Source organism: Sinocyclocheilus rhinocerous, unplaced genomic scaffold (genome assembly GCF_001515625.1).
Source record: "Sinocyclocheilus rhinocerous isolate Xijiao unplaced genomic scaffold, SAMN03320098_v1.1 scaffold789, whole genome shotgun sequence".
In the NCBI taxonomy this organism is placed as follows: domain Eukaryota; kingdom Metazoa; phylum Chordata; class Actinopteri; order Cypriniformes; family Cyprinidae; genus Sinocyclocheilus; species Sinocyclocheilus rhinocerous.
In genome coordinates, this window is record NW_015667306.1 from 2,750,204 (window position 1) to 2,758,761 (window position 8,558).

At 34.4% G+C, this 8,558-nt stretch overlaps 1 protein-coding gene across 1 annotated transcript in view; it reads right to left on the reverse strand.

Moving 5' to 3' along the window:
* LOC107733760 (sideroflexin-1-like) overlaps nt 1-8,558 on the reverse strand; it is a 10,431-nt gene extending 1,873 nt beyond the window's left edge. The window contains exons 1-7 of the mRNA XM_016545533.1: nt 8,422-8,558; nt 7,419-7,593; nt 6,003-6,173; nt 5,348-5,446; nt 4,681-4,756; nt 3,575-3,660; nt 3,100-3,227 (exon numbers count right to left, since the gene is read on the reverse strand). Of these exons, the coding sequence (XP_016401019.1) occupies nt 3,100-3,227; nt 3,575-3,660; nt 4,681-4,756; nt 5,348-5,446; nt 6,003-6,173; nt 7,419-7,582 (724 nt within the window). The 5' untranslated portion in view covers nt 7,583-7,593; nt 8,422-8,558. The remainder of the gene's footprint in view (nt 1-3,099; nt 3,228-3,574; nt 3,661-4,680; nt 4,757-5,347; nt 5,447-6,002; nt 6,174-7,418; nt 7,594-8,421) is intronic.

Sequence of the window (8,558 nt, forward strand, 5' to 3'; positions counted from 1 at the left end):
ATCTCCTCCACATTAATACCAGTTTCAGCACAAAATAAACATGACTAAACATCCGAAGGTAAGTTAAAAGAAAGAGTACAACTTTACAATCCGTATCCTGTCTCATGTAATCTCTCAATCAGTGTTTCAGCCACGCAAAGATGTCAATATAACGGCTTCTAAACAATGTCATGTAACGTCACATTTACCTCAGAAAAAACATATTTCGTGACCATAAACTCATTAGTCAGAAAAAGAAACTCTAGAGAGGGGCATTTTGCTAAATATGTGCACCATATAACATATTCATTATACATTTTACTGTTATCAATGTTTAATTTATGTTTGAATAAATCCATCAAGTTTTTATGACAGCCACCATTGTTTATATTTCAAAAAAATGAATTGAAGTAGAAATATTATTATTTAATTGTCATTTTTATTATTTAAAAAAATTATTTTATTATTTTTAAAGTGTAATTTTAACAAATCAGTCAATTTTAACATTCAATATTATAGTAATGTAGTACCAACTGACTCATTTATATTTTACAGCATTAGTTGAGAGATTTTTTTTCCTTGGCATGCAAAAAAATTTAAAAACAGGAAGGGGGCAAAAACCTTTCACGCCACTGCATATTAGGGCTGGGTAAAAAATATAGATATCTCGATATTAATCGAGCATTAGTTGAGAGATTTTTTTTCCTTGAGAAAATTTGGCATGTATTGTACCTGATATATATCCAAAATAATCGATACTGAATCAAATCGGTAATCGAATCGAAAAGCTTGTGAATGAGAATCTAATCGAATCGTGAAATTTGTGTCAAACCCCAGCCCTACTGTATATAGGAGCTCCAAAATATTTATGTGAAAAACATCTACAAAAGCTTACCCATAGCTGGCACTGCCATGCCGATACGAGACACCACCACCTGTACGATGGCTTGCTGAGCAGCTTTACTTGATTCTCCGAGACGTTTTCCCTCAGCATCGGTAACAGGAATGCCACACTTCAGCTCTCTGTAGAAGAAAAATTCGAAAACACTTTGCTTAAAGCCTTTTGTATAATGCATTATAAAAGTAGTTTTAATGCATTAATTATGCCTTGTAATGCACCTTATAATGCATTACAATCTCATGAATAATTGTAACGACAGTTATTAATACATTATAACACTTTTTCATTTCAATTCATTGTTACACTATGCATTTTAAATTCAGTTATAATTATTTAAGACAAGATATAATGTGTTACAATGTACATTATGAATAATTATAATACATTATACCCTTTAATAACCCTTTTTAATGCATTATACAACAACATATGTACATTTTAGTAATTAAAAAACAGTTTTCTCACTTACCTTTGTCTCATGAAGGGTATGTTGATACAGTTTGCTGCTGCCACTGCAGCAAATGGAACAAAACGCCCCATAATAGCTGGCAAGTGCTGAGAAAAGATAAGATATTTCAAGTCACTACTGCCATATATTGTCTAGACTCTAGATGTAAAAACAACAGTCAACAATTAAAGGGATAGTTCACATTTTTCATAATTTTGGGGTGAACTATTCCTTTAAGCCAAGAAAGAGGTAAATCAAATTTTTGCACAGGGTAATAAAGATAAAAATATTCAACCACTGTCTAAATTTTTTAAAACATCTTTTGCTGTTTGCTGACTGGAGTAATAGCTGCTGAGAATATATGAATTAAAACAATAAAAAAAAAAAGTTTTTTTAATTTAAAATGTGTCACAATTTTGATCAAATAAACACAGCCATTGTGAGCATAAGAGACGTTAAAATCAATTATTTTAATGTTAAAAAACCTAAAAAAAAAAAAAAGTAGTGAACAGTAATGTATTTAAGAAAAAATATAAATGAAACTAATAGTGAGTAGTAAACTTATATCTTGGGGCCAGATTTATTAACAGTTTGCGCCAGCGCAAACCCTCTTTTGGCATTAAAATAGTACTGTCAGGATTTACTAAAGACGCGCAGTGAAAAATTTGCGCTGAAAAGGCGTGGACAGTTATTTTTGTGCCTGACCTTATTGAATATGCATTTGTAGGAGTTTCCCTTTCAGACGAAAAATTTATGGGAGGAGAGTATTAAAATCAATCATGCAACACAATTTACTAACGTTTGCGCTTATCAAATTACTGGTATTTGCACCATTATTTAACGCCCAAAAAAAGCATGTCTTAAAGCAGGCAGTAATTTGCGCTGTTTCAAATTCTGTCCATTGCACTGCAGTATTCAAACAATAAATCAAATGCTGTTTTGGCGCTGTTTAATGTGGAGTGACAGGTCGCTGTAGCGCCTCAGTTCAACAGACGCGGCAGCGCGAGGCGCACGTGAACTGATCATCTCCTCCACATTAATACCAGTTTCAGCACAACATAAACATGACTAAACATCCGAAGGTAAGTTAAAAGAAAGAGTACAACTTTACAATCCGTATCCTGTCTCATGTAATCTCTCAATCAGTGTTTCAGCCACGCAAAGATGTCAATATAACGGCTTCTAAACAATGTCATGTAACGTCACATTTACCTCAGAAAAAACATATTTCGTGACCATAAACTCATTAGTCAGAAAAAGAAACTCTAGAGAGGGGCATTTTGCTAAATATGTGCACCATATAACATATTCATTATACATTTTACTGTTATCAATGTTTAATTTATGTTTGAATAAATCCATCAAGTTTTTATGACAGCCACCATTGTTTATATTTCAAAAAAATGAATTGAAGTAGAAATATTATTATTTAATTGTCATTTTTATTATTTAAAAAAATTATTTTATTATTTTTAAAGTGTAATTTTAACAAATCAGTCAATTTTAACATTCAATATTATAGTAATGTAGTACCAACTGACTCATTTATATTTTACAGCATTAGTTGAGAGATTTTTTTTCCTTGAGAAAATTTGGCATGTATTGTACCTGATATATATCCAAAATAATCGATACTGAATCAAATCGGTAATCGAATCGAAAAGCTTGTGAATGAGAATCTAATCGAATCGTGAAATTTGTGTCAAACCCCAGCCCTACTGTATATAGGAGCTCCAAAATATTTATGTGAAAAACATCTACAAAAGCTTACCCATAGCTGGCACTGCCATGCCGATACGAGACACCACCACCTGTACGATGGCTTGCTGAGCAGCTTTACTTGATTCTCCGAGACGTTTTCCCTCAGCATCGGTAACAGGAATGCCACACTTCAGCTCTCTGTAGAAGAAAAATTCGAAAACACTTTGCTTAAAGCCTTTTGTATAATGCATTATAAAAGTAGTTTTAATGCATTAATTATGCCTTGTAATGCACCTTATAATGCATTACAATCTCATGAATAATTGTAACGACAGTTATTAATACATTATAACACTTTTTCATTTCAATTCATTGTTACACTATGCATTTTAAATTCAGTTATAATTATTTAAGACAAGATATAATGTGTTACAATGTACATTATGAATAATTATAATACATTATACCCTTTAATAACCCTTTTTAATGCATTATACAACAACATATGTACATTTTAGTAATTAAAAAACAGTTTTCTCACTTACCTTTGTCTCATGAAGGGTATGTTGATACAGTTTGCTGCTGCCACTGCAGCAAATGGAACAAAACGCCCCATAATAGCTGGCAAGTGCTGAGAAAAGATAAGATATTTCAAGTCACTACTGCCATATATTGTCTAGACTCTAGATGTAAAAACAACAGTCAACAATTAAAGGGATAGTTCACATTTTTCATAATTTTGGGGTGAACTATTCCTTTAAGCCAAGAAAGAGGTAAATCAAATTTTTGCACAGGGTAATAAAGATAAAAATATTCAACCACTGTCTAAATTTTTTAAAACATCTTTTGCTGTTTGCTGACTGGAGTAATAGCTGCTGAGAATATATGAATTAAAACAATAAAAAAAAAAAGTTTTTTTAATTTAAAATGTGTCACAATTTTGATCAAATAAACACAGCCATTGTGAGCATAAGAGACGTTAAAATCAATTATTTTAATGTTAAAAAACCTAAAAAAAAAAAAAAGTAGTGAACAGTAATGTATTTAAGAAAAAATATAAATGAAACTAATAGTGAGTAGTAAACTTATATCTTGGGGCCAGATTTATTAACAGTTTGCGCCAGCGCAAACCCTCTTTTGGCATTAAAATAGTACTGTCAGGATTTACTAAAGACGCGCAGTGAAAAATTTGCGCTGAAAAGGCGTGGACAGTTATTTTTGTGCCTGACCTTATTGAATATGCATTTGTAGGAGTTTCCCTTTCAGACGAAAAATTTATGGGAGGAGAGTATTAAAATCAATCATGCAACACAATTTACTAACGTTTGCGCTCATCAAATTACTGGTATTTGCACCATTATTTAACGCCCAAAAAAAGCATGTCTTAAAGCAGGCAGTAATTTGCGCTGCTCTTGGTAGATTGCTGGTCATTAAGGAAATGATCTGGCTGCGTATGTGTTCTTTAATGTGCACATTGTTATTAAATCACCTGCAGAATTTCCCCATTTCATTGCCACTTTTATGGAATTGCACTCTAACGTTAATTTGCCCTGTTTAGTAAATCTGGCCCTTAATGTTAAAATATTTTGTTTGCTTAAAGTCACCCTGTAATTAACTATAAAATACTGAGTAGTTTAGTGAAAGGACAGACCTTGGTCAGAGACTTCAGTCCAAGGGCTGTTACTACAGCTCCAGTTGTAGCACTAACGTAGGCTGCTCCAAGCTGACTGCAAAATTTAAAATAAAATATATGTGTTAAGTATTACTGAACAGATCAGTACCATTAATATTTTTCATGGTGCTCATAATTACTGATATTACATAATGCACAATTCTCCTTTACCAAGAAAGCTTGGGTTTAGAAAAAGCTATGATGTTGAGTAGTGTGTCATAAACAATTTTAAAACAATACAAGCCTCACTGCAGAACCTGTAAATCCAGCAACTGATGCTTAGTGAAAAAATGATACAGGCAATTATGTTGTTAGATAATAAACTGCCAATAAACACATGATCAGAATGGAAACATGAATAAATGAGCATGCTGTCTGAATCTGCCTGTATTCAGAATGTGTAGTGATCATGAAACACTGGCATCTCTGCTCCATGAAAGTTCATGGAGTACAAGTGGAACAGATTCCACCACTTGTATCATCATGGCAATTTGGCTCATGCAACAGATTTCAGGAAACGAAACTGTGCAATATACCAACATAGTGTGGGCGAAACACATCACACCATCAAGAGAGAGCTGCCATGAGGCCTCCATATAGAAACCTGCATCTAGATTGTTTCTAGTAGCGATCTTAGCCTTCATACTTCATGGTGATTGCCGCATCTCCACTGCGGTTAGTGTAGTTGACAATGGCGTTGAAGGACTGGTTTACCCACTGCCAGAACACCACTGCTGGGGTTGTCCTGATAACAGAGAGAGAGAGACTTAAATTAAAAGAAAAATGCATATTTAAAAAAAAATATTATAAGACTATTTATAATTAAAAACCCTTTCATAGACAATGCTGCAGTCATAAGAATCTCCCACACAAGGCTGTAATTTGAGTCACATGTTGGTCTAGCTCAAAATGACTCATTTGCAGATGACTCACTGATCCAAGTAAAAAAATAAAGTGTCCACAAAACCAGTAAAAAAAAGAAAAGTCACTTTTTTCAATCTTAGTCGAAGTATTCTTTTACTTTTGATTAATGATTTAAGAGCACAAAATACCACCATAAAACAGTCAAACTTCTAACCCTGAATCAAACCACCAAACTAAGCTATTCAGTAGGAGTGCTGTCTTTTCCATGATGACTCATTTAGGAAGTATTCACAGAACTAAGCGGGGATATTTATCCCACGCCATGGAAAAATTTACTCAGTTTCCTTTTCTGGCTTTAATGTATAACAGGTCTATATACACTTTCTGCCCTTTTGGTGTCCAGAACAATGAGTGATCCAGTGTGACAGTGTGCTTACCTGTAAAAGGTAAGCATGCAACCCGTAATGGTCATGTTCATGGGCACTTGTGCAGACATGCGTCCAACTAGCAGCATTTTCTCTCCTGTGTCTGGGTGGAAAGCAGAGTCGTAGATGTATTTGGCCCTCCATAGCTGATCTTCTGTTAGCCCAGGCTTCAAAATTCCCAACCTGTAAAAGAGGGCACAGCAGTACAGTAACAGTAATACATGAAAACATAGACTGAACCTGTGATAAACTGACAACAGCATGAAGAGTTAAAACAGTATTTAAAGGTGAAGGGTGTAATTTTTGGATTTTAAAATAGTTTCTCCTATCCCAGCTTAATTTGGAGAGACGCAAGTAAGCCATTTGTAGGTTGATTCCTCTGAAAAGCTCTGTGGCACTTTCAAAACATTGCTATTTTTGTTTGAGTATCATAACCAGCAACACTGACCAATGGCATTTGGGGTGGGACTGGCATCTGTTTGTCTGACCAATGGAAGATGGGGGAGTGTTTGAAAACAGCCATTAATAAGACTTCACAGGGCATCAGAGGAGGTAAAACACACACACACACACACATATATACTACTTCAAAAGACTGAGATTGGTATTTTTTTGTTGTTTTTGTTTTTGAAAGAAGTCTCTTATGCTCACCAAGAATTGAAACAATAATATTGTGAAATATTAACTTAAATTTAAAATAACCATTTCCTATTTGTATACATTTTAAAATGTAATTCAATCCTTTTATGACAAAACTGAATTTTCAGCAGCTAATACTCTAGTCTTCAGTGTCACATGATCTTAAAAAAACATAATATGCTGATTTGGTGCTTTACAACACATTTTGTATTATCAATGTTGACAACAGCTGTGCTGCTATTTTTGTGGAAATTGTGATGCTTTTTTGAGGATTCTATGATGAATAGAAAGTTTAAAAGAACTATTTATTTGAAATAGAAATTTCTTGTAACAAAGTAAAAGTATCTGCTGTCACTTTTTCTGTATCAATGTAATGCATCCTTGCTGAATAAAAGCATTAATTTCTTACAAAAATACTCTTATACCACAGTTCAAAATAATTCTAATTTTTCATTATATAAAAGTCTCTTATTATTTGAACAGATGTTCATTTCACCATAGCTCCTCTTTCAACAAAGTGAAACCTTGCTGCTATTTATGAAGACAAGACAAACAAGAGGTTGCACATATGTAATTAGCAGGGCCTAGTTTCAAACCACAAATCCATGCTACAGTGTTTTAAGAGTCTGTTTAGAAAGGAAAACGACCATTCTATATATTGCACTCTAAAACTTCTCCAGTAAAGTTGTGATTGGTAATTCTACAGTTTCTAAATTATGTTAAAGTACAGGATTTCACCCCTGAAGTTCATAGATACAGCATTAAAAACAGGCCAGAGGGATCACAGACCTGTAGTTCTCCACAGTAGCTCTGGCATCCTCTAAAACCTCACTGGACAGCAGCACGTTTCTGGGGTCCGTCACCATGAAGAAGTGCTGAGCTCGGCCCATAAACGTGCCCTGGTCCCATCGTGGTTCCTTAATGTTGATATTCAGAGGCAAATCTCCAGACATCCTATCAGCTTCTGTGAAGATCACAAAGAAGTCTGGATTATAGCGTCCAATTATACTGAGAAACAAAGACAGGTTTAGAAGTTGTTTAAACCTGATGTGTGGGAACAAGGTGATTTTTAGACTAAAGAACAAATGATTGAGGTCTCTGTCATGAAGAATGTTGAAGCTGCAGCTATGCCAACATAGTTGTGGTGGGTGACATAAAATGGTTTCAAAGGTGAAAGTAAAACCAAGAAAATGAATGACTGGGGACATTAAAAGTAACAGCTTTTAAACCATATTTACTCATGAACAGGACAGACCCTGTCTCTTTATGTTCATACTTATTAATTCGTTTATTGCCATGCACGCCTGTAAACAATAATGCCTGACAGATGAACATGTGAGATTAGCAATACATACATATAGAAAGAAGGACTAGCCGGTGCTGTTTACTGCAGAAAGTATGTAACTAAACTGTTTATTAACTAAAGGAATGGGTATTGTTTATCTACCATGGAAAAGCGAGCGTTATAAAGCGCATATTTACAGCTATCGTAGCTAATGCTAGCTGCTCAGCTGGTGTGATGTGAACTGACATGTCCTATGACATGAATTTAATTTAATTTCACCGAAGCTGTCACTTTGTCAAGCTGCTTTGTATGTGCAGGTTTTTACGTAACTTATAAAGTAAGCAATTTAATTACGAGCAAACTCATATTCCCTTCAACGGGCTAAAATAACGTTAGCTAGCTTCAACATAATCTCACGTAACGTTACATAAACACAACAATCATATCAAAACACACAAACGTGCATTTTTGTTTAAAGAGTCATTCAATAAAATATCTGACACAGACCTTGCTAAATCACCACAGGTAAGGTTCAGGTACACCTTGAAGCAGATGACCTCAGTGCTGACTGCTTTCCTCTGCGTGTACACTCACTGAACGCACTTCCGGTCTCGCCTTGAAAATCCGCCTGAAGAGGGCTGAAG